The sequence below is a fragment of the Bactrocera dorsalis genome, chromosome 6, assembly GCF_023373825.1.
Source record: "Bactrocera dorsalis isolate Fly_Bdor chromosome 6, ASM2337382v1, whole genome shotgun sequence".
Lineage (NCBI taxonomy): Eukaryota > Metazoa > Arthropoda > Insecta > Diptera > Tephritidae > Bactrocera > Bactrocera dorsalis.
Genome location: NC_064308.1, coordinates 9,356,221 through 9,383,976, shown reverse-complemented (window position 1 = coordinate 9,383,976; position 27,756 = coordinate 9,356,221). Strand labels below are relative to the sequence as shown.

The following is a 27,756-nucleotide window of genomic DNA, read 5'->3' as shown; positions in this document are numbered from 1 at the left end:
ACTTTGATTCGGCAGGGGACTCGGAACTAATGTCAATGTTCTGCTCTTGATTTTCACTTTCCATTGTATTGGAATAAAGCCGTTTGTCAACCTGGGCCCTATTCCACAAAACCACTTATCAACTTTTCACTTTGTACTTTGCAAATTTTTCGTCAATTTGCAAAGCTTTCTGTTCCACAGAACTATGAAATTTGATAAGTGATAAGTTGAAATTGATAAGTGTAATTTGCAAAGTCTTTGCAATTTTTATGTTCTCTTTGCAATTTCTGTTCCACGTACGTTCTGTTTTGCAAAGTGCAAAGCTTATATTGAAAAGTGTAATTCGCAAAGACTTTGCATATAATTATGCTGTTCCGTTCCACAAAAACTGTAAACTCTATTTTTGCAAAGCAAAATTTGATAAGTTTGTCAAAAATTTGCTAGGTAAATGATCGCTTTGCAAATTCATATTATCATAACTAGTCAAGCTTTCAAAATGTTAAGACGTGAGTTTTTGTTCGACAATAGTGAAGACGCGGTTAAAGCTAGAAATTATAGAGACCGAATTAATTTTTCGGGACTACAAAATTTCAATTTTAAAGAGTGCTTCCGTTTAAATCGAATCCAGGTGGATTTTCTTTTAAATAATGTTGGACAAAAATTAGAGCACAATACACAGCGCAGTCATGCTTTGTCGGCTGAAAATCAACTGCTACTGTGCCTGCATTGGCTCGGAAATGGTTGCCAGTACCATGGAGTTGCAGCCTTGCATGGTGTTGCAAAATCCACAGTTTGCAGAACCATCCATAGAGTTGTCGACATTATAATAGACGTTTTATTTCAAAAAACAGTGCGATGGCCCGATGATGTCAGTGGTATTGCTGAAAAGTTTTTTCTGATGGGTGGATTCCCTTCTGTGTGTGGTTGCGTTGATGGCACAATCATTAAAATTGATGCGCCTCCATTACACGAGGAAGGATATGTTGACCGGCATGGAAACCACTCATTGAATGTGATGATGATATGTGGGCCAGACTACACATTTTACAGTGTAAATGCAAGTTGGCCGGGCAGCGTTCATGACTCAAGGGTCCTACGGAATTCGGCTGTAAGTCAAAAATTTGACAATGGATGGAGACCATTTCCGGATGCTGTTGTTTTGGGTGATAGTGGTTATGGATTGAAAAACTGGTTGATCCCACCATTACGCCGAAATCCCAATAATCCTGCTGAAGAAGTTTTCAATCGTTGCCACAAAAAAACACGCCGCATAATTGAAAATAGTTTTGGCATTCTTAAAGAAAGATTCCCGTGTCTAAATTATTTGCGACTGAGGCCTGAGTTTGCAGGAAAGACAGTCATAGTTTGTGCCATCTGTAGCATCGGAAGAAGTAGTGAAAATATGCAGCCCACTGAAGACACTGACAATGAAAGCGAGGAATTGGATGAAAATGCTGAAGAAGAAAATGATGCCCTTAATAATATAGATCAAGAGAGTGGAATGGAAAGGGTTACTTCCCTGCTACAATACTTTACCTAATGCCAACTATTATAGTATTGTTTTAAAATAAAAGTGGTGTTTTGGTCATGACTTTTTTTCCACTGCAAAAGCGTTGTATCTTATTGGGTTTAAGATTAAGGTCTCAGAGAATAAATAATAAAGGAAGTATTTTTGTATTTATACATAATTTTATTAATTTCAGAGTTTTTTTGTTTTTATCACAAATTATTTCAAAATAAAATGTTTAGAAATTAAATATACACAAATGAAAAATTGGCCTTTGGTAATCAAACCTCCTCAAATAACACACGCGATATATTTTCTGTTTCTGCCGTTGCAATTCCCAGTGTGATAGCAGAGGGTGGAAGTAGGAGCTCCCTCTCCAGTTTTAGGCATTGAAGTTTCCGGTAGTAAACCTCAACCTCAAGGAGCTCCAGCCGGCATTTTTTCTCTCTATCAAAAGTTTCACTTGGAAACTTGGTAGAGCGCTTCCTCTTTCTTGGGTTTAGAGGTGGATTGGCAATAGTTTCTTCTGAAATAGATATTCTGGAATCATTCTCAGCTGACGGTAGATTTTCTGAGTTGCCATAACTTTCTGGCAAATTCAAACCATCTACCACAACTGAGTCTGATTCCAGAATATCGAGGATGGCCAAGTCAGCTTCATCCATTACTTTGTCCTTCCCACCTCCAGATCCAGTATTTCGGGCGTTATCCCTTTTACTCTGCAAATTAAGAAAATTAAATTTACAAAAATACAAAAAGTTTCTCGTTAAAAACCGGAAGCTCGATTTTAATTTTAAAGCCATGGTTTCTTGGGCAAATTTTCTTAGAACTCATCGTAGCTTGCGATTTTGATAACCGCTTCGTCGAAAAAAAAAATTGACCCACTCTAGTACACATAGCAATTAGTAATATTTTGGTTAAACCGGTTGTTATCACCAAGAGTTGTTGATTGAGTGTACTGTTAACTCACAACAGCAATGTCTATGATGACGTTTTGTTTTGTTGTTGTCAACAACATGCTTGTTAGTTATTAGCAATGCACAATATAATAATTCCAACAACAACAAATGATGCAAATATAGTTATTTGATATGTGTAGGCAATAAATTGTTGTACTTACCATTGTCCGGCTCTTCCAGAGCCCAAACAAACTGTCCCTTGCATAGGTCCATGTTTTTTGTGCTGACGCCAGTTGTAGGGATTGGGCTTTTTTTAACACATCCTCCCATGCTGCCTGTTTATCTAATTTGCTAACCTTCACAAAGAAATATATAGTTAAATATGCTTGAAATTTACAATTATTTATTTAAAAAATACTTACTCTGTTGTTTTTAAAACTAGCAAATAAAATGCTTTTTTTTTCTTTTATTACATTTAAAACAGCAAGTTTTTTTTCAATTTGTATTTTGCGGCTCATTTTAACAACACATATAAAGCAATAATTAGGCTGTTCACGATAAGGTGGTTATCGGGTTATGTGATTAAGTAAACAACAACAAAATGCGGTATGACAAAACCCTTGTTTATAGATTATGTGGTTGTTTGCTTATTTCCAGTGTTAGAAAGTCGTTGAAAATTTACTAAATGGCAGCACAAAAAATAAATAAAACTAAGCGAATGGCATTTCCATTTAGATTTTCTTATTGGAAAATCTGCTATTAACAGCTGTTTTTTGTTTACAATCAGCAAATTATGCAAGATATCTGTAAATTTTATACAAAGAATTTTTGAACCCTTAAAATTCGGATTATTTAATAAGCACATACCTTCACTAAAGTGAAAAACAATGAACAGCTGTTTGTGTAAAAATAAGCAAATAACCATACAACATAGGGTGCTCACGAAGCATAGAGGTTATTTTTAATTTAATAACCACATAACCCGATAACCACCTTACCGTGAACAGCCTAAATGCAAAGTGAAAAGTGATGAGACAGAAATGCAAAGTTGATAAAACGCTTTGTGGAACACTTTGCACACTCACTTTGCAAGAGAGTGCAAAGACTTTGCCAATAAAGCGCAAAGACTTTGCACTGAGCGGAAAGAGCGTAAAATCTTTGCCAAAATATGCTCAATGCAAAGTGAGATTCGCAAAGAATATTGTGGAACAGAAACGCTTTTCACTTTGCAGTACAATAACAATTGACAAGTGCAAAGTGAAAAGTTGATAAGTTGTTTTGTGGAATAGGGCCCTGTTTGAAAATGATGCAAACAGCTGATGTCTCGCAGGGCTGCATTAATACGGGTAAGTTACATTGATTGTTTCATGTGGAATTTAATTCAAATTATTATAAAACCGAATACTGCGGCGATTCGCTTTAGCTGTGTCTTTAAATGTTACCTGAGGTCTCCGAATCGTCCAAGAATATAACAGCCCTTGTCCTCGTGCAATTCCGTCTCGCACTTCAGCCCTACCTACTTTTCCTATCGGCTGACTTCTGCTGAATGGCTCACTATTCCTTTCTGAGGATATTTGCACTTCTGAAGAATCATTTTGTAAGTTTTATGTACATTATGGTTGATGCTTTTTTTTTTTTGCAGACGCCTCCGGAGTTTCGGTGTTTTTCTTCAAAAATTAATCCTTTATTTTGTTTTTAACTTTTGTCTAGAACAGTTTATAAGTATGAAGGCTTAGTACATGTGAGGCATATGTAACTTCAACTACTTATAGCTTATAAAAAAAGTTTGAATGAAAACAATCATGAAGACATTTTTATAGTTACTTAATTGCTTGATAATCGTTGGGTGGTAACATATTCAATTCTGTTGAGTAAAAAATTCAATCCTTTAACATCTGCAGTGAACAGCATGAAATATATATATAATGTTGCCAAATATCTCAATTCCACTTTTTTGCTCTTTATTTAATGCTTTATTAAAAGTGTTACAGTGATTGGATTTAGTTCAATTATGCGCCGTTTCGTTCGATAATTTGTTTCCATCTAGACGGAAACTTCATAATAACCCTTTCGTAGAAATCCCCTCCTTATTTGCGAAGAACTCGGACAGCCACTTTTCACAAGCCTCTTTTGAGTTCAACTTTACACCAACAAGGGCGTTCGCCATGGACAGGAAAAGGTGGTGATCACTTGGCGCTATGTCCGGGCTATATGGTGGAAGTGATAAAACCTCGCATCCGAGCTCCCGGAGTTCCTGACGAATCATCAACGAAGTGTGTGGTCTGGCGTTGTCCTGGTGGAACACTACACCCTTCCTTTTGACCAATTGTGGAGGCTTTTGGTCGATCGCCTATTTCAAGCGGTCCAGTTGTTCGTAGTAGATGGTAATATTAAGTGTCTGGAAATATGGGAGCAGCTCATAGTAGATGATTCCCTTCCAATCCCACCAAACACACACCAATACCGGCCAGTAACGTCAGTCCCGGCTTGACCACTGTTTGGGACGATTCACCGGCCTTCGACCACGACCGTTTTCTCTTAATATTGTCGTATGTGATCCATTTTTCGTCGCCAATCTCCAACCGCTTCAAAAATGGGTCGAGTTCGTTCCGTTTCAGCAGCATATCGCATTGATTCGGTTCAGAAGGTTTTTTTTGCGTCAAATCATACGGCACCCAAACTTCAAGCTTTTTTATGTATCCAGCCTTCTGCAGATGTTTTAGAATAGTTTGGTGACTAACTCCTTTCTTCTGGGCGATGTTACGAGATGCCACATGCCGGTATAACTCAATGTTTTCCATGATTTGATCGGTATTCGTCGCCACAGGTCTTCCGCCGGCTGGCTTATCCATGGTATCGTTTACATCTGCTCTGAATCGTTGAAATCATTCCTCCGCAGTTCGATATGATAGAGTACCGTCCCCCAAAACACCTTGCCTTTAACGAAGGAAAACTTTAAAATAGCGTGAATTTCGGCATTAGTGTTTACAAGTGGAACTGCTGAACGCAATATCCAAACTAATCATGTGTAGCGTCGTTTTGTAGGTCATGTCAAGACCTCTCAAAGATGCATAGTATTACCAGATACGAGTTCTAACGCTTTATACAATGAAGTTGCCTGGCGTATCCAAAAGGTTGTCCAGAACGAGGCATGCTTTCAACGATATTTTGACCGTCTTTGAAGGCTTTATACAACTCGTAGGTTTGTGTGTCTGGTAAAACTGAACCACCGTAAGTCTTTTCCGAAATTCGGAACGTTTCCGCACACGAAATCTGATTAGAAATACAAAATTTTAAACACATTAATTGTTTGATATTTTTATCCCTTGTAAAAATCGCAACGCATTACTGAGGTATACCGACTTAAGCAATTGCTGTAAACAAACTAGTTGACCGAACGTTCTCATATTTGACATAGTAGTTATGAACATCGGAGGACGGAGTCATGTGTGGAAGTTCACGCAAGTGAGGAAAGTTCTCTGATCGTCATTGACCAAGTATCCTCTGGGTAGCCTAAGAACATCCGTTTGAAGGCGAGCTAAAGTGAGAAGGCGAAACATCTCCTGCATAGGGTTGTGCGCTGCGTTTGGGACCCGCCCCTTAAAAAAACACCCCCAATGAAAAAACAACAACAGCCTCGGTTGTGAGACGCTCCTTTTGATGAAGACCATGACAAACGAATTAAGGACTATGATTTAAGGGCATGCACCTTAATTCCCCTTAATTGGGAAGGTGCCGCTGCCCAGCTGGTTGATGTCCTTGTGAAAATAAAGGCTGACATCACCGCCGTCCAAAAAATGCGATGAACGGGACGAGACTGAGGCGAGGCGTCCTTGTGACATTTACTACAGTGGCCATATAAAGGAGCGCACGTTTGGTGTGAGATTCGTGGTGGGAGAGAGACTCGCCGAGTACTATCATTCAATCCGGTGAATGAACGTCTAGCCACAATCCGCGTCAAAGCGAGGTTCTTCAACATATCGCTGATTTGCGCCCACGCCCCGACGGAAGAGAAGGACGATGTGATCAAAGATGCCTTTTATGAGTGCTTGGAGCGCACTTATGAGAGGTGCCCCGGCACGATGTCAAAATCTTCCTTGGCGACTTCAACGCCAGGGTGGGCAAAGAAGGTATCTTTGGCACTACGGTCGGTAAAATCAGCCTCCACGAGGAAACATTCCCAAATGGGTTGAGGTTGATCGACTTCGACGGGGCCCGAAATATCTGTAGTACTAGATGCCAGCATAAGAAGATTCATCAAGCTACCTGGCAGTCTCCGGATCGAAAAACCACCAACCAGATCAATCATGTTGTGATAGACGGAAGACACGTCTCCAGTGTTTTAGATGTGCGTGCGCTCCGAGGTCCTAACATCGACTCCAACAACACAAGGCAGGTTCGACGTCGAGAAGCTGCAATCACAACAGACGGCCGAACGATTTTCTACTCGGCTTGCACTCCTGCTCTCTGAGAGCACTCGTCAACAACTCGGTATAAGGGAACTGTGGGACGGCATTTCAAACTCCTTACGTACAGCTGCAACCGAAACCATTGGTTTTCGGAAAGTGCAAAAGAACGGCTGGTACGACGAGGAGTGCCGTGTCGCAGCGGAGAGAAAACAGGCTGCCTACCTCGCAACGTTACGATCGACCACAACACGTGCGGGATGGGAGAGATACCGAGAGTTGAAGAGGGAAGCGATACGCATTTGTAGACAGAAAGAGAAAGAGGCCGAAATGCGTGAGTACGAAGAGCTTGATAAGCTGGCCGACAGGGGTAATGCTCGAAAATTCTACGAAAAGATGCGGCGGCTTACAGAAGGTTTCAAGACCGGAGCATACTGTTGTAGAACCCCCAAAGGTGATCTAGCCACCGATGCACAGAGCATACTTAAATTATGGAGGGAACACTTCCCCAACCTGCTGAATGGCAGTGAACCCACAACGCCAGGAGAAGGCGAACCCGATTCCCCAATCGATGACGATGGAGCAATTGCCCGCCTGAAGAACAACAAAGCGGCAGGGCCGACGGATTGCCGACAGAGCTATTCAAACACGGCGGCGAAGAACTGTTAAGGAGCATGCATCAGCTTCTTTGTAAAATATGGTCGGACGAAAGTATGCCCAACGATTGGAATTTAAGTGTGCTATGCCCAATCCACAAAAAGGGAGACCCCACAATCTGCGCCACCTACCGTGGGATTAGTCTCCTTAACATCGATTCTGTCGAGCGTATTGTGGGAAAAAATAAAGCCCACTCTCAACAAACTGATTGGATCTTATTAGTGAGGCTTTTGACCAGGCAAATCAACAACCGACCAGATATTCACCATGCGCCAAATCTTGGAAAAGACCCGTGAAAGGAGAATCGACACACAACACCTCTTCGTCGATTTCAAAACTGCTTTCGACAGCACGAAAAGGAGTTGCCTTTATGCCGCCATGTCTGAATTTCATATCGCCGCAAAACTAGTACGGCTGTGTAAGCTGACGTTGAGCAATACCAGAAGTTCCGTCAGAATCGGGAAGGACCTCTCCGAGCCGTTCGATACCAAACGAAGTTTCAGGTAAGGCAATTCCCTATCGTGTGACTTTTTCAACCTGTTTCTGGAGAAAATAGTTCGAGCTGCAGAACTCAACAGAGAAGGTACCATCTTCTATAAGAGTGTACAACTGCTGGCGTGTGCCGATGATATTGATATCATCGGTCTCAACACCCGCGCCGTTAGTTCTGCTTTCTCCAGACTGGACAAGGAACAAAACAAATGGGTCTGGCAGTGAACGAGGGCAAGACGAAATATCTCCTTTCATCAAACAAACAGTCGTCGCACTCGCGACTTGGCACTCATGTCACTGAAATCCAACGCAGGATAACTTTTGCCAACAGGTGCTACTTTGGACTGAGTAGGCAATTGAGAAGCAAAGTCCTCTCTCGACAAACAAAAACAAAACTCTTTAAGTCGCTCATAATTCCCGTCCTGCTATATGGTGCAGAGGCTTGGACGATGTCAACAACGGATGAGTCGACGTTGCGAGTTTTCAAGATTTATGGTCCTTTGCGCGTTGGCCACGGTGAATATCATTGGCTGTACGACATGTACGACGAATTTGACATAGTTCAGCGAATTAAAAGACAGCGGCTACGTTGGCTAGGTCATGTTGTCCGGATGGACGAAAACACTCCAGCTCTGAAAGTATTCGACGCAGTACCCGTCGGGGGAAGCAGAGGAAGAGGAAGACCTCGACTCGGTTGGAAGGACCAGGTGGGAAAGGACCTGACTTCGGTTAGAATATCCAATTGGCGCCACGTAGCGAAAAGATGAAACGACTGGCGCGCGGTTGTTAAATCGGCTATAATCGCGTAAGCGGTGTCTAAGTCAATTAAAAAGAAGAAGTTAAACATTTCTTCCAACTTAGCAAAATACATTTTGTTTAATTTCACTTACCCGGAGAATTTAATTACAATTTCCGGCGCTTTTTCTCATTTTCGTATTGTAAAATAAGAAGGGAGGTTGGGGTCATGTGGAGAAGTTCACGCAAGTGAGGAAAGTTCTCTGATCGCCATTCACTTGAGAGTGGCCAAAAACGACTCTTTTACATATGGCTCAAGCAGCTCACGACTTCCGGTCTTTGGCCAAGTATCCTCTGGGTAGGGTGGGTAGGGTGAGAACATCCGTTTTAAGGCGAGCTAAAGTAAGAAGGCGAAACATCCCTTACATAGGGTTGTGCGCTAGGTTTGGGACCCGCCACGTAAAAAAAAAACACCCAATGAAAACTTCGGCTATAATCGCGTAAGCGGTGTCTACGCCAATTCAGAAGAAGAAGAAGAACATAAGAATATTACATATCGAATTTGGATGAAATTGGTCAAGTGGCTCTCAGATACGTCCCAACGTCTTATTCTGACCCCGGCTCATTAAAAGCCCTATTATATCATCTCGTGGGTATAATTTAATGTTTCTGTCGTATTTACTTATTAATTGACACGCTTTTATTAGTTTATAACAGTACTGTCATATGGGAAGTCTACGGGGTTTGTAACAAGCCGGGAACTGAATTAAAACATTATACTTTTATAGAATAAATATTATAAGTTTATTTACTGGTCACGATGTACGTACGGCTTATTATGCGGTTTACGCTGAAATGATCTCATGTGACAGCCGACAACTAGTGCAGGGTTGCCATAATGTGACGTTTATTGTCACATTACACTCATTTCTTTTATTAAGTAACATATCAATAAACAATTAACGTTATGTAGACTCGGACCCACTAATGATTGTTACAATTTTACCAGTCATGCCTTTGCGGTGGTCTAATAGCACGACCACTACGCGTTCTATAAGTATCAGTAACCACCAGCTCCGGAATTGCCTCTACAGTGCTACTATCAGTTGCATCTGAGTCATCACTTTCAGCGGTTTTATATTCCGATGATGAATTATGATAATCCGCAATTACACCCTCCACTGGAAGTTCTGATTCATCCGCAATTACATTGTTTATGGGTATTTCCCCATTTCCCGTAATGCCGTAAAGAATGGAAGGGAACATTCTTTTTAAAAATTACCAAATCTCCCACCTTCAATAATGGCAGTGCCTTCACATTTAATGATAGTTAAGTTTTTTTTTTTTTTTTTTTTTTATCGATTTTTTCTTGAATAGCCTCCTCTTAAACATGGTTTCTGACAAGCACTTTTTCCGACACTTTCGTTTTAATCAGCCTACCAAAGAATAACTCCGATGGAGTGAAATGCATGCTTGCGACCGGCGTAGTATTATATTCCATGATTCTGTATTGAAAATGTTTTACTTCATTTGCCTCATAGCAACGTTTCAAAATATGCTTAGCAATTGCCACTCCCTTCTTAGCCAATCCATTGCTTTGTGGATATCCTGGAATTGCGTACATTTGACATTAAAACCCCGTGGAAAATTTTCAAATTCTGACGAGTTGAACGGAACATTGTCACTTTTAATGGTCGACGGATAGAGCAGATCCTTAGGATTAAAAAATGTATGTACATATACCCTCCTTAGACTCATGGTTTTCGAGATATTTCTATTTAAAGTTCAAAAATTTGTAAAAGTAATGCTCGTTATTTCACTGTGTTTAATGCACTTTTCACAATTAATATTAATATATATTTAATTACACTGTACACATTCAAATATATCCAAAATTTACACTAATTGTGTATTTTTTAAGAAAATAAATATACTCTAAAAACTTTTTTGCACATTCAAAATTTCAAGAAATTTGTGACAAATAACAGTGTTGCCATACTTTGTGTCCTGACAAAATAATCAAAAATTTGTCTGTTTCATCTTTAGAGACATAAATAATTCAAAATGAACTATTGTTTCAAAAGAGAGAAAAATATTATTATACAATACTTATTCTCTCCTTTTGATTAACATGTGTAGGTGTTCGATCCCTGAGGGTTATTTATTCTTGAAGCGCGGCCGAAGGCCGCCAGTGTAGAAAGTAGTTCGACACAAAAGAACTATGAACACCCCGCTGTTGGATCGACCACCCCTTTTTATTCATCAAATAACAAGATACAGAAACTATTTATACCATTGTCTCTATATATGTATGTTAAACAGAAAATTTTCTAATCATTTTTTCAAAAAACAATATGTGGCAACACTGGTATTTGTCATGTCATGTAAATAATCATATTATGAGAGTGAATTGCACATAAAATTGTGGAACTTTAAATAGAAATATCTCGAAAACAATGAGTCTGAGGAGGGTTTCCGTTTATACCCTCAAATCGCGGCGCCAAAGTAATCGTAACCGTGCCAGTAATTTGAACTGAAAAAACCCAGTGAAGATACGATCACGTAACATTTGATCTTCGTACGATAATTGAATTCACAACGATCGATTTGGGTTCGCAGTTCGGTTAAAAATTCACTGAACAGTTGATGTTCTTTTTGCACCATGTTGTTAAATTTGTACGATTCCAATGTCAAATTCTTTTGTGGCAGACAATGTTCATCAAATGCTTTCATCACTTCACACATTGTGCGTTGTTTTGTTTCATCTACATTATGCGCTGCTACATTGCCTGCTGCTGGTACATGTCTTTTTGTCGTGACTGTACCCAACAATGCATTTTGCGACTCATCTTTTGGAAACAAAGTGTTGTAAATGCTTGCACCTTTGTCCCAATATCGCACAAAAAAATTTATATTTTTTCTGTTCAGCTACGTTGTTCTTGTCATTGGCCATGTATACTCGCAATGGTTTTCGTTTATCCGCCATTCTTGAAAAAATATAATAACCCGGTTTATGCGACTCTATCCATGAAATTTTACATCAATTTTCTTTTTCCGGCGTTGCTTTATCCCGATGTTACCGAATATTCTTCTTTGCCCGATGATTAATTTTGTTGATGATTTTTTTCCGGTTAAATTGTTGTTTGCTTGACAACGTTAACTGTATTTCACAATGCACGATGCAATACAGTGGCCCGACAGCTTTAGTGGTCTAGAAAATATTACATTACATTTTTCAAAAATGTTAGTCCACAGGTGCGGCTAGCTACTGCGAACCCCGGTGGTAAATTACAATTCAATTTCTTATTGTAGTGCCATAACTAAGCACTTTGTAGGTTTAGGTTTAATAGCGTTTTATGGGCGTGGCATAGGTGAGATTACGCCTATCTCGATCTCAGTTTTAACGAGTTTCATCAGGATATCTTAATTTTTACCAAAGTTACAGATTGCATGGACGGAAATACAGACAGAGAAAGTCCAAATAACCTTTGACAGCCTATTTAGCAATGTTGCTAGCTCAGAAGACGTCGCAAATGTGAATATGCAGTCACTTTTGTTGTACGGGAGTATGCTAATGGTATTGAATATATTTGGCAGGTGTCATGCCAACCAAACAGAAAAAAATTAAGGGGTCGGCTTTAGAGTACCATCCCAACAACAAGCTTAATATTGTTATAAAGCTATTTTTGCACTATATAATGTTAAAAAAAATGTACACAAACGATTAAATAAAGTGTTAGGGAACATAAAAATTAAAAATATAAGTGTAAAATTAATTTTAAATCTCAAAAGTACGTAATTCAAATAGTAGTAATCTTCAACTTTAAACGCAAATATCTCGAAAACTATAAGTTTCCTGCGGTTGCAATATATTTTTGATATAGAGAACCTCCTCTATCCGACCATATTCATTTTATTCCCGAAATCCTTGGACGGTACACTAAAGTCTTTAATTTATTTCGGCTTTTTAGGAGTTTATCCTTCTAAAAAACGAGTCAACTTGAACACTGCTGACGTTTTAGTATCGTTGTCATTGGAGGACGATGTCTGACTTTGAAGGCGCCCCCGGAGGACTACAAGTGAATTTTTCTACATACAGATTAAATAAATGTGCCAAAATCTTGGTCTATACTCAGCAAAATTACATAACCATCCGCCGAAATGGAATACCTTTCAAAGATCCATTTATAGATCTATGTTGGATTCAGACTTAGATTCATCCTGATACAAAACTTTACCTTTGGAAACCTGGGTACATCTTTCTATGTCTAGCTGGTATTTGTATGACTAATTAGATTCATTAGATTTAAACCATTCGTGAACCCTCTTTCATATGTAGCCTGCTCTTCAGCCTGCTATGTACAGCGTGTTAAGCATGCTCGTGACATTTTCCAGTCCTTCCTCGCTTTTTTAATCTTTGAAATCTGATGATGAACGTCCAAAAGATATGATCGACTTGAATTTTGACATAACATTATTGAGATATTTAAACATATAACTGCTTAAAAATTTTGAGATATAATAAAAATACTTTACATAACTAAGATTAATCTTGTCACTAAACCTGGAACACATATATTTTTACAGGTGCAAGGTATACTTGGTAAAGCAAAAGGAATACAATTTCTTGTGTGGGACGTTGGTGGACAGGAGAAGCTTCGACCTCTTTGGCGAAGTTATACACGGTAAGTTTAATGTTTAATACTTAGTTTAGTTCTCTATTATAACTACGTTGAATCGTTTAATTTCAATACGATACTAATACCCGTGACAGACACGTAGCAACAATACCATGGTAAAGGTATCATGGTATTCTGCTTACTACGTCGATGACACACATGGCAATGTAGTCAACTCAAATACTAGCTTTGTTTCATAGGCATTAATTATTCAAAAAAAAATTTAAACAATACGAGCAATGAAGAAAATAAGTTTTATTCTTGTAAATAATGCAAAAATTGACCCTGGCATTGCTAAAAAAAAATACATAGAAAATATAGACGGTTCTGTTCTCAAATTTTTTAATATAACTAATGTTGCACAGGTGAAAAAATGAAGCTTCTGGGAGAATTATGTCCCTACTTTTAAGAACGATAAGTTCAAAAACGCTTTCCAAATCGATCGTTCGGGTCGGCTTAAGTATACCGTCCCAGGATTTCGGGAGTCAAATGGGTTTGGTCGGATAGAGGAGATTCTCCAGATAAAGAAGTGCTATTGAAGTACGTATTTTCTCGATATAAAATAAATTTTGCACTTATATTTTGCACTTCTATATCCACTAACACATCGCTAATTCGTTTGTACACATTTATTTTATATAATATAGTGCAAAAATAGCTTTTATTATACATTTAACTTATTGTTGAATTCTGATTATTTAAGAATAATAAATGAGTTACGAACTGTCAAGTAATCAGTGTTGCCAAACTAAAATAATTTACAAACTAACAAAATAATAGAAGAATAGAAGAAAGATACAGGAAACATAATCTCTCTAACATCAATGCGCTCTAACGAATATAACTACCGCTACTTTTAAAGCAAAGTTGCTTTTTTTGTCATTTTTCTAATCATTTCGTATTTGGCTAATAAGCTGTGTATACTTAAGATAGTTTTTCTTAAAATTAAATCAATTATTTGGAAAAAATGCTTCTAATTCCTCAGGTCTGTTAACTTAAATATTGAATATAATATTTAAATTATGTTTTTAATACTTCGTTACAATTATGTGTAGATCTGCAAGAACAATCGACTAGTCGTATTCGTAGAACGAACAAATTGAACGTGTCGGAGGTGAAGGAAATGTGGAATATCGCCAAAATATTCCACACATTCCTATCAGGGAGAGCTGCGTAGCTTTTTCCGAAAAGGAGGATCTCATTGTTAAAGAAAATATTTGTAGGGTGCATAGAATGCCGATGGCGCTCTCCTTCATAGGAAATAGCACCGTCGGTACGTTTAGGTGCCGCAAAGGATCTTGCCGAACGCGTTCGGCGATATCTCGATCCAAGGGCACATGATTGGAAAATGTGAAAATACCTTTGCCCTAAATTTTCTTTTTAATATTTTGTTACGCATCGTACTGGTCGCACGATGAAGTCAGGAAAAACAGCATTGTCAGGGAACCTATACCATGTGTGACTGGTATAACTACAGGGTAGGCCATTTAAAGTTGACCCATTTGTTTCTAAAAAAAAGAACAAAAGAAAACAATGTTTTTTGTTCATTTCAAAAATAATTTATTTTGGTCCAAGGGGATTTGTTTCAGCTAATATTTAAAAATTAGATCGCGTAAATGGGCACCTTTAGCTTTGACAGCTAAATGCACTCTTTTTTCGACATTTTCCATGACTTTGGCCAATGTTTCGGATGATATGGCGGCTGTTTCACGTCGAATGTTGGCTTTCAGTTGAGCTAAGGTCTTTGGCTTATTAGCGTATACCTTGGATTTCAAATAACCCCACAAATAAAAGTCTGGTGGCGTCAAATCTGGTGATCTCGGTGGCCAGTCAACATCACCATTTTTCGATATCAATCGCCCGGGGAAAAATGGTCGCAATAAATTGATTGTTGGTCGAGCTGTATGGCATGTAGCCCCGTCCTGTTCAAACCAGAAGTTATCCATGTCATTTTCGCGAATAATGGGTATCACAAAATCCGTTATCATGGCTCGATAACGCTCACCATTGACTGTTGTCGTGGCTCCATCATCGTCTTCGAAAAAATACGGTCCGATGATCATATTCGCGCAAACACCGCACCAAACTGTTACTTTTTGGTCGTAAAGAGGCTGTTCTTCAATTAATTGAGGATTTTCGGTGGCATAAAATCGGCAATTTTGCTTGTTTACGCCTCCATTCAACGAGAAATGTGCCTCGTCTGACATGATGAGTTTTCGCCAAAAGTCAAGTTCGTTTTCAGCCATTTCGATGGCCCATTTGCTAAAATTAAGGCGTCGCGGATAATCAGCTGGGTTTAGTTTTTGTGCCATTTGAATTTTATATGGAAACATCTTCAAATCTTTATGAATTATGCGTCGGAGAGTGGTGCGAGAGATGTCTAATTCCTGAGAGCGGCGATAACTCGATGTCGATGGAGTCTCCTCAATACTGGCTCGTACAGCTTCGATATTTTCATCAGAACGTCTTGTGCGTTTTCTGAATGCATGACTGGCATTACTGAGATTACCGGTGTTCACAAATTTTGCGTATAAAGACTTAATTGTGTTCTTAACTGGAGCACTTTTCACTTTATTTTTTTTGCGAAACGCACGTTGAGTTAACACAATTGAAAAGTTATTTTGAATATAAAGCTGAACAATTTCAGCGCGTTCTTTTGGAGTGTACTGTTCCATGGTATAAATTGTCTTTGAATGACGCTTCTAACGCGGTATGACATTAGCCGATTTGTCAGCGCTGTTAAAAGTTACAGCGTTGCCAGATGGGTCAACTTTAAATGGCCTACCCTGTACTATCGCCAAGCGGTAGTTTTATATCAAGTGGAACATCAGGGGGCGGTAGGTAAAATTGGTGGCCCTGGCAAAAACGTGCAAATTGATGAAAGTAAATTCGGGAAGAGGAAATTTAATAATAGTGTTAACGATTAATAACAAGTTCATTTAATTTATATGATTTATACTGTGCAATTTGGCATCACCATTATCCCTATCGCCCTATCTGGCATCACCATGATCAGGTGACTCTTTTTAGTTCCGGCATTTCTACCGTTGTTTGGGTCAGACCATTGTGAAGTATACAAAAACAACTAGGAGCACAATAATCAGGTGATGCGTTTTAGCTTGGCACATCATACGAGTATACTGTTTTTTGGTCAGACCATTGTCCCGTATGCAATAACAACATTATTATTTTCACCAGTTCGCATACATATTATTTTTCTATATAAGCTTGAGCTAAGCATAGAATTGTTCTTAGTTGTCCTTCAAATGAATTGGATGGTACTTGGAGTGTACCAAATATAGGTGAAATAAATATATATTAAAGTTAGATTGTTGTTTTATTACCGTGCAATATATATAAGTTATACGGCTTTAATTTGAGTGTTTAGTGCAATCCTAAACATTTTTGGTGCCTCCTGTGAGGACGTGTGTATATCGTTTAAATTGCTCATAATATGTCAGCATTAAACTTGCGTACATCAGCGCGCACATCTATTTTGCGCATCTGGACGCAAGTTCGAGCAGAGAACTACCATCCAGACTGTGTTGAAAGTGAACAGCTCTTGGGTAGAGCCAGACAACATTTCTCTCGTTTTATGGACAACCATTTTGCCCTCGTGGCCAGCGCACATGGAGGCGAGATGGCTTGGCATGATGATTTGCTCGCTTCAACGGAGGAGATTTTCAACAACATTTGCATCAAATTAAAACGTAAAATGTCAGCGTTTAGCGAACTTCCCAACCAAGAATGCAGCCATACACCAGACATGCGTTTGGATCCCGTCTCCATTCCAAGCTTTGACGGACAGCCGTCCAATTGGTTAGCGTTTAAGGATATGTTTCAGATGCTGGTTCACAACGGAAGTGACTTGCAGCCCACACGAGAAGTTCCAGATCAGCTTTGATGCGTACATCATTGATTCAATCACATCTATGACTCCGTCTAATAATATAGACATCAGGACCAGTCATCATTTAAGGGATCTTTGTTTAGCTGATCCGGCAGTCGGTATACCAGGTCCCGTAGAACTACTGATTGGCGCAGATATTTGGCCTGCTCTCGTATTAAACAACGTTGTCGTCGGTTCTCATAACGAACCATGTGCATTACATACCCGTCTGGGATGGGTAGTGCTAGGTCTAGTAATATCAAACGAGTCGAAGTCAACCTTTTTTCATCACTTATTGACGTTTCCGATGATTCTACCACCGATAAACTTCTAAGAAAATTTTGGGAAGTAGAGGAGCCTCCTGATAACATCAAGGCGGAGGTGGACGAATGTGAAAAGATTTTTGCCAGTACGGTTACGGTTTTCGATCTGATGCCCCTCCACTTGGAAATTCACATTCGGCGGCACTTTGGCAATTTTTGAAACTAGAGCAGACATTGGCAAACGATTATGTACTGAGGGAGAAATACGTGGAATTCATGAGGGAATACATTCATTTGGGACATATAGAGGCAATCGATGCTCCTACAGTTGACATGGGAAGCTGTTATTACATCCCTCACCATGCTGTTTTGACTAAATTCAGGGTAATGTTTAACGCATCGTTTAAAACAACTAACGGTGTATCTCTTAACGATACGCAACTAAGTGGACCACTGCTACAGGACAACCTGGTTGACATACTTCATCGATTTCGGCGGTATTCGGTAGCTTTCACAGCCGATATCAAAAAGATGTTCCGACAGGTAATGGTGGATTCCAGGCATCGAAAATGGCAACAGATCCTTTGGAGAGAGTGCCCTAATGAACCCTTGCGTACCTATCAACTTAATACAGTGACGTACGGTATGGCAAGCAGTCCTTTTAATGCTATTAGGTCATTGAGACAGTGTGCATACGACAATTGGAAAGTGATCGCTGACGTCAGCCGGGCATCCGCAGCTCGGGGCAGCATCCTTTATAGCTTTTATGTTGATGATTATTTGGAAAGTGTCCACACGACAGAACTGGCCATCAACCGTGCACGGGACGTTAGTGCCATTCTTCAACAAGGTAAATTTGAGTTAGATAAATGGAACTCCAACCACGTCCAGACCCTGGAAGGAATCAGTGGCTCTAAGGCGTCAGCATCGGAGATAAATTTTAGCGATTCCCGCACAACGGTATTGGGCCTGAATTGGAATACGCCTCTACCACCTAATCTTCGAGAGACTTGGATGAAATACCGGAACAGTCTACAGGCTCTCCTTTATAGCTTTTATGTTGATGATTATTTGGAAAGTGTCCACACGACAGAACTGGCCATCAACCGTGCACCGGACGTTAGTGCCATTCTTCAACAAGGTAAATTTGAGTTAGATAAATGGAACTCCAACCACGTCCAGACCCTGGAAGGAATCAGTGGCTCTAAGGCGTGAGCATCGGAGATAAATTTTAGCGATTCCCGCACAACGGTATTGGGCCTGAATTGGAATACGCCTCTACCACCTAATCTTCGAGAGACTTGGATGAAATACCGGAACAGTCTACAGGCTCTCGAAAAGATCAAAATACCACGACGACTGGGGCTCAGAGAACATTCTGTATCGACGCTACATGGGTTCTGCGATGCAAGTACCAAAGCTTACGCCGCAGTTATTTACCTACGAAACACCAGCACTAACGGAGGATGCCATACATCTCTGACTGTCGCAAAAACAAGAGTCGCTCCATTGAAGGAAATGAGCTTACCAGTCCATTGGCAAAACTTCTCGTAAGTGATGGTCATAGGTTCTGTCTCCATGGTGGGATACAGGAAATGCTGCAGTACTTACGCATACGCCTTTGGATTATGCATGCACGTCGGATTGTAAAGTCATATCTTCATCAGTATGCCGTCGACACTCCCGAGCAACTCAGCAGCAACAGATGTCATCACTTCCAAAATTCCGAGTTATGGTTGCCCTACCGGGCCATTCAACGTTCGTCATGAAGGAAAGCTAGCCTCTACAATGAGCAGAACTTACAGAGCGATTTTCATTTGTATGGCTACAAAGGCCGTACATATCGATCGCTTCACAAGCCGCCGCGGAATATGTTCGATCCTTTATAGCGACAACGGAACGCAATTTATGGGTGCAAGTCGAGTTCTTGATAAGCTGGCCGACAGGGCTAATGCTCGAAAATTTTACGAAAAGATGCGGCGGCTTACAGAAGGTTTCAAAACCGGAGCATACTCTTGTAGAACCCCCCAAGGTGATCTAGCCACCGATGCCCAGAGCATACTTAAATTATGGAGGGAACACTTCTCCAGCCTGCTGAATGGCAGTCAACGCACAACACCAGGAGAAGGCGAACCCGACACCCCAATCGATGACGATGGAGCAGACGTTCTATTGCCCGACCATGAAGAAGTTCGAATAGCAATTGCCCGCCTGAAAAACAACAAAGCGGCAGGGGCCGATGGATTGCCGGCCGGGCTATTAAAACACGGCGGCGAAGAGCTGATAAGGTGCATGCATCAGTTTCTTTACAAAATATGGTCGGACGAAAGTATGCCCAACGATTAGAATTTAAGTGTGCTATGCCCAATCCATAAAAAAGGGACCCCACAATCTGCGCCAACTACCGTGGGATTAGCTTCCTCAACTTCGCATATAAGGTTCTGTCGAGCGTATTGTGTGAAAGATTAAAGCCCACAGTCAACAAACTGATTGTACCTTATCAGTGTGGCTTTAGACCTGGCAAATCAACAACCGACCAGATATTCACCATGCGCCAAGTCTTGGAAAAGACCCGTGAAAGGAGAATCGACACACACTACCTCTTCGTCGATTTCAAAGCTGCTTTCGACAGCACGAAAAGGAGCTGCCTTTATGCCGCGATGTCTGAATTTGGTATCCCCGCAAAACTAATACGGTTGTGTAAACTGACGTTGAGCAGCACCAAAAGCTCCGTCAGGATCGGGAAGGACCTCTCCGAGCCGTTCGATACCAAACGAAGTTTCAGAAGGCGACTCCTTATCGTGCGACTTCTTCAATCTGCTGCTGGAGAAAATTATTCGAGCTGTAGAACTTAATCGAGCAGAGACAACTCTATAAGTCGCTCATAATTCCCGTCCTGCTATATGGTGCAGAGGCTTGGACGATGACAACAACCGATGAGTTGTTGCGGTAATGGAATTTTTCCGTTAAGTTTTAATGAAGTGATCTTTGACTTACACAAATATAAAATATTTAAAAAAAATAAGTTGTGTCAAACATACATCAATCGCTAAGTCGGAAGGCATACAAAATGAGCTCCAAATACAAGCGACTGGCTCGCGATGAAAAAGTGGTTATTTTCACCTTGGCAGAAGGAAGAGTTCCATGTAGAGAAATTTCTAGAAGAATCGGCTGTAGTCATCCCTCGGTGCTCAATTTATTAAAAAAAAAATCAGGAGGACCGCTTGGAGACAAAGAAAGGGGGTCTGAGAAGAAAGACAACCAGTCGAACTGACAGCGTTATACATATATATATATATATATATCTATATATTCCCTGTATTCTATTAAATCCATAAAAAAGTTACCCAAAAAACGAAAAAATTAAAAATAGTGAAAAAAATCAAGTGGTAAGTTACGCAGTTACGCTTGGCCGCGGGTCATGGAGGTCTTTGGGAGGCAGCTGTGCGTTTGTGCAAAAAAAATCTCTATCGCACAATTGGTCACCAAATCTTACGCTTCAATAAACTGAGTACACTACTTGTTAGGATTGAAGCTCGTTTGAATTCCAGACCACTCGTTCCTCTTCACGATGACCCCAGTGGTAGCTACGCACTCACACCTGGCGACTTCCTCATTGGTCGACTGCTCAATTCGAGACCAGAACCACCTATTGATGATATTCCACAAAATCGTCTTGTATATTCTCAACAATTACAGAAAATGTTCGAGCATTTTTGGAAACGGTGGAACCGTGAATATTTATCCAGCTTACAGTCGCGTCGCAAGAGGGAAGGTCGATGTGAGAATCTCCAGCCAGGAGATGTAGTCCTGATTCAGAACGAGAATTTACCCCCCACTCATTGGCGCATAGGTCGCATCACCCTGGCAGCGACGGATTGTTACGAATAGTTACTGTTGAATATAACAGTGAGAAACGTACACCTGAAGGACTTTTTGTTAAGCACCACTGTCAACGTCCAGTGCAAAATATTTGCCGTCTTATTGATCCAAATCGAGCATTCCTGAACCCTTACGGTTCAGCCGGGGAGGAATGTTAACGATTAATAATAAGTTCATTTAATTTATATGATTTATACTGTACAATTTGGCATCACCATGATCAGGTGACTCATTTTCGTTCCGGCATTTCTACCGTTGTTTGGGTCAGACCATTGTGAAGTATACAAAAACAACTAGGAGCACAATAATCAGGTGATGCGTTTTAGCTTGGCACATCATACGAGTATACTGTTCTTTGGTCAGACCATTGTCCAAATGCAATAACAACATTATTATTTTCGCCAGTTCGCTTACATATTATTTTTCTATATAAAATGAGTTAAGCATAGAATTCTTAGTTGTCCTTCAAATGAATTGGATGGTACTTGGAGTGTACCAAATATAGGTGAAATAAATTTATATTAAAGTTAGATTGTGGTTTTATTACCGTGCAATATATTGTATATAGGAGGTGTGTTCAAACAGTATCGCGCATTTTGTGTTTTTTTCAAAAATTATTTATTTATTCATGAATCTCTATTTTGTCCCCTTCAAAGTAATCCCTATGAGATATTATACACTTGTGCCAAAGCTTTTTCCAATCTTCGAAACACTCCAAAAAATCATTTTTTTTTATCTTCTTCAGCTCCTCCTTCGATGCCGTCTTTATCTCGTCAAGAGAAGCGTAACGTCGTCCATTCATAGGCCTCTTCAGTTTAGGGAACAAGAAAAAGTCTCAGGGGGCCAGATCTGGGAAATACGGTGGCTGCGGCATCATTAGTGTGTTGTTTTTGGCCAAAAAGTCGCGCACAAACAACGATGTGTGAGCAGGGGCGTTATCGTGGTGCAATTTTTTTGATAGGTAAAAATCGAAGACGATCCAAAACACGTGCAAGCAAAGCAGCTGTCAACAATTAAATGAACATTCAAAATGGCCGAGATTGTCGGCATAAGTGAGAAACATGAGTACCAACATAACGCCACAAAAAATTCGAAAATCGAATATACGTAACCCGCGAAAATTCAAAATTCGCGATGCTTTTTGAACACACCTTGTACGTTATACGGGTTCAATTTGAGTGTTTAGTGCAATCCTACACAAATAGTAAGGTTAAAAATATACAATATTAGATAATTACTTATATGTTTTTCTCATTTCAGGCAGGAGGGTGGAAGGTCACTGGGTATTGGGGATGGTTGAGGATGGGAGCGATGACCTGCGGCTGGAGGTACGCCCAGGAAATGTTAAGTCTGCGGAGGTGCTCATACCCCTGATTAACAAGCATGTTGCGCCAGGAACAATAATAAGCACGGAATGCTGGCAGGCGTACAATTGTTTGGCGAATCACGGGTATGAGCACCGAAGAGTAAATCATAGCGATCCGGACAATCCATTTGTGGCGGTGGATGGAATACATACGCAGCGAATAGAATCCCAGTGGCGTGTCATTAAAAGACTTTTTGCGATGGACAACCACAACAATCCCGAAAACTTCGCGGATTTAATTGTGGAATATGCTTGGCGGAAAAATTTGGCCAACAGAAGATCCGTTTGTAAAGTTATTAGAGGCAATAAAATTTATGTACAAGCCTTAATACACGTTTGTTTTATTAAATCTGTTTTCTTTATTTCTTTTAGTTATTTTACAAATGATGTCGATAAGGTAACACTGATTATTTGACAGTTTGTAGCTCTTTTGTTATTGTTAAGTAAATAAATTTTAGCAACAAGTTAAATATTGAATTAAAACTTTTGCTGTATATAATGTAAAATAAATATGTACAAACAAATTAGTGAAGTGCTAGTGGATATAAAAGTGCAAAATACAAGTGAAAAATTAATTTTATATCGAGAAAATACGTAATTAAAATAGTGGTAGTTTTCAACTTTAAACGCGAATATCTCGAAAACTATAAGCTTCTGCGGCTATATATATAGGGTAGGCCATTTAAAGTTGACCCATCTGGCAACGCTGTAACTTTTAACAGCGCTGACAAATCGGCTAATGTCATACCGCGTTAGAAGCGTCATTCGAAGACAATTTATACCATGGAACAGTACACTCCAAAAGAACGCGCTGAAATTGTTCAGCTTTATATTCAAAATAACTTTTCAATTGTGTTAACTCAACGTGCGTTTCGCAAAAAAAATAAAGTGAAAAGTGCTCCAGTTAAGAACACAATTAAGTCTTTATACGCAAAATTTGTGAACACCGGTAATCTCAGTAATGCCAGTCATGCATCCAGACAACGCACAAGACGTTCTGATGAAAATATCGAAGCTGTACGAGCCAGTATTGAGGAGACTCCATCGACATCGAGTTATCGCCGCTCTCAGGAATTAGACATCTCTCGCACCACTCTCCGACGCATAATTCATAAAGATTTGAAGATGTTTCCATATAAAATTCAAATGGCACAAAAACTAAACCCAGCTGATTATCCGCGACGCCTTAATTTTGGCAAATGGGCCATCGAAATGACTGAAAACGAACTTGACTTTTGGCGAAAACTCATCATGTCAGACGAGGCACATTTCTCGTTGAATGGAGGCGTAAACAAGCAAAATTGCCGATTTTATGCCACCGAAAATCCTCAATTAATTGAAGAACAGCCTCTTTACGACCAAAAAGTAACAGTTTGGTGCGGTGTTTGCGCGAATATGATCATCGGACCGTATTTTTTCGAAGACGATGATGGAGCCACGACAACAGTCAATGGTGAGCGTTATCGAGCCATGATAACGGATTTTGTGATACCCATTATTCGCGAAAATGACATGGATAACTTCTGGTTTCAACAGGACGGGGCTACATGCCATACAGCTCGACCAACAATCAATTTATTGCGACCATTTTTCCCCGGGCGATTGATATCGAAAAATGGTGATTTTGACTGGCCACCGAGATCACCAGATTTGACGCCACCAGACTTTTATTTGTGGGGTTATTTGAAATCCAAGGTATACGCTAATAAGCCAAAGACCTTAGCTCAACTGAAAGCCAACATTCGACGTGAAACAGCCGCCATATCATCCGAAACATTGGCCAAAGTCATGGAAAATGTCGAAAAAAGAGTGCATTTAGCTGTCAAAGCTAAAGGTGCCCATTTACGCGATCTAATTTTTAAATATTAGCTGAAACAAATCCCCTTGGACCAAAATAAATTATTTTTGAAATGAACAAAAAACATTGTTTTCTTTTGTTCTTTTTTTTTAGAAACAAATGGGTCAACTTTAAATGGCCTACCCTGTATTTTTGATCTGGAGAATCTCCTTTAACCGACCATACCCATTTTATTACTGAAATCCCGGTACGGTATACTAAAGTCTTCCCGATCGTTCCACGTTTAATATTTGGTTGATAGATTGAAGAATTTACAGAGAGCGAACAGCCGTTAGGAAAGCGAATTGGTATCGTGCTTTATTCATGAGCTTCATCACCAGAGTATAAAACAGTGGCAAGCTTATTTGGAATTGGTAGAACAACAGTAGGAGAAATAGTTCTTGAGGTGTGTAGGGAAATTTGTACCGTATTCCAAGAAACAATGTTGGACGCTTATCCACCAACATAAGTTAAAATTGAAGATATTGTTAATGGTTTTAAATTATTGGGGTTCCCTCAATACTAAGGAGCGATTGATGAATATTACATTGAAGTGAAACCTCCCAAATGTGAAGATTCAGATTATTTCAATTTTAAAGCATGTTATTCAACAATTATTTTTGCTGCTGTAGACTATCGTTATAGGTTTACCTATATAAACATGGGAATACTTGGAAGATGTAACGATTCTTCCATTATTGAATGCTCGGCATTAAGGGCTTATCACATGAATAATGAGTTATTTGAAAGACATATCAAATTCATTGAAGGCGTAAAAGTGCCGATTTTACCTATTACGAAATCAGCGTTTAAACTTTCGTCATACGTAATGAAAACGTTTCCGTTTTCAGTTAACCAAATAGAAGCTGAAAAAATATTAACCAAAAAATTATCTTCTTGTCAGCGTGTTGTTGAAAACGCATTCGGTCATCTGAAAGCGCGATTTCGCAATATTGGGAAATGTTTGAAAGTTAACATAAAAAGTTTGAACAGAATTAAAAAAGCATGCGGTATTGTGCACAATATTTGCAACAACAAACGATAACGATACCATCAATCAGCATTGAATCCATCAGTCAGACATTCAAAGTACAAGGCAGCAGCCCAAAAGAAGCATTTTCGTAAGTGATACAAACAACAGTGGAATTGCTATAAGAAACGCATCAATGACTAATTTTGTTACCCGTTAGTATAATCGTTTTCAAGTGCCATACAAATGTAAAAATAAATATAATATGCTTATTTATTTATTAACGCAGAAATCAATGCATTGTTTTCTTCTAGTTTTATTACAACTTTTTCTCATTTTTAATGATTCATCTAAATACTTCTACATCATTTTCTGTTCATTTTTTTATTAATTCGAAAAAACGATCATCTGGGCGTTTCCGTTTTCGTGCATTTCTGGAATTGGTACCTCTACTTCAGCGAACGATGACTCACTACCCGGTGGTTTGCTAATGAAGTGTTCACTTAACGATATCTCCATTGCATCAAATTGCATGATTCGGCTCTAAAAAACGAATGATAATAATAAATATATATTTTTAAATAATGAATTACATGCAGTAAATTAAACTTTCCTCCAACACTTCAAAAAAAAATTTTGATTTAAAACTGCCCAACACCTTATGTACCTTGTCGTTGGGATCAATTTTACGTTTTTCTTGCCTAAAAATATTAGATTTACAAGAATTAAATAAGAATATTTTCATAAATGGATTGGTTCTTACATACCTATATCTTTTTGTTAAATTAGTTAACCGCGTACGCATCCGAACAGCAGTTAAACATATTTTGTGCTCGTTTTTAGGTTGTGCGCACATATTTTGTAGTACATGACTATTTTTATGGGCTCCTCGTGTTTTTTCAATGTTTTGGCCTCAAACTTCAATGAGGGACTTTGTCTCAGATGTCCCTAAATAAATGCGCGTCTTTTTCGTCTTACTTCCCTTTTTTTTATTAATATTTAAAGTCACTTTGGCGGGGCATTTTGATGAGCTTTTGTGTAAAAGCTTTTAGCAAAGTTTATTCTCTTTTTTTTAGCTGTGTTTATTGAAATACCACAATGAAACATCATAGTATTGTTAACACGCATATGGTATTTGTACCATATGTGGTATTGTCTGTCTGTACATGTCTGTCAGGGGTATAAGAAATCTTCTTACGTTCATAATTTTTATTACATTGTGGCATCTATATACCATAGGCATTGTTTGTTTATATTTGTTTTATATTAATTATTGTAAAAACAGCTTTAATGAAATTTTTGATTTGGTTTGACTTTATTCGCACAATAACAAAAGGGTTGCACGGTAGCTAATTATTAGCTGCCATTCCAAATTGTTAAATATTTTATATAAAAAAACTAGAGGACCCGCTTACGTTTTACTGTGGCTGATACATAGATACTACTAATACCATATACATATATAATTTCTATTAGTTAGATTATAAGTATTAGTTAACGAATAATCGGATTTTTGAAGATGAAACAAAAATGAATCAAAAAGCATTTCGTGCGTTAAGAAAGAATTGTTTTTTGGGGTAAAAATACTATTGAATTTGGGCTGTGCATCAGTGAAATCAATCGAGTCCAATCGATTGTCAGCCTAGTGGACTGAATATTAAGAAACGGTTCTCAAGCGTGGAAAGACAAAAAAATCGGCTGGCAAGGTTATGGCATCAGTCTTTTGGGATGCCCGTAGTATATTATTCATCGAATGATAAATGAGCCAGTTTTAATTCATTGCATTGTGTATTTGATTGCAGTTCTATTCTACCATTCCCAATATTTAGCAATTTTATTATTTTTCAGGAAGGATCAGTTTGAAATTGTACGAATATATGTACATATGTATTCATCGTTCCCGTTTAAATATTGCATTGCTCTGTGCAATGCTTCGAAAAGATTTCTGTATATCTCAAATTTTTTATCAACACTTCAGTTATGCCGCTATTTTTTTATGCCAGACCTTTTGCAATTTTAAATTGCCTGTCAAGATACCCCCTCCAATAGTTAGCAGGTATGAAAAAAATGTTATAGCTAGCCATAGATGTATTGAATCACCCAATTTATTACTTAAGAACGAACAACTCTGTCTGTCTGGATACTGCGATGGTAGCGCCATCTATTGGTCAAACATTCCAAAATTAATAATTGAT

At 39.1% G+C, this 27,756-nt stretch overlaps 1 protein-coding gene across 27 annotated transcripts in view; it reads left to right on the top strand.

The window, feature by feature from the left end:
- Positions 1–27,756, top strand: part of LOC105227111 (ADP-ribosylation factor-like protein 4A) — a 566,667-nt gene that overhangs the window by 223,164 nt on the left and 315,747 nt on the right. For all 27 annotated transcript variants that reach the window (XR_007423153.1, XR_007423151.1, XR_007423141.1 and 24 more), the window contains one exon: positions 13,263–13,360. Coding sequence is in view for 5 of the 27 variants with exons in the window: in XM_049459663.1 (XP_049315620.1) it covers positions 13,263–13,360 (98 nt within the window). In the remaining 22 variants the exon portion in view is untranslated. The remainder of the gene's footprint in view (positions 1–13,262; positions 13,361–27,756) is intronic.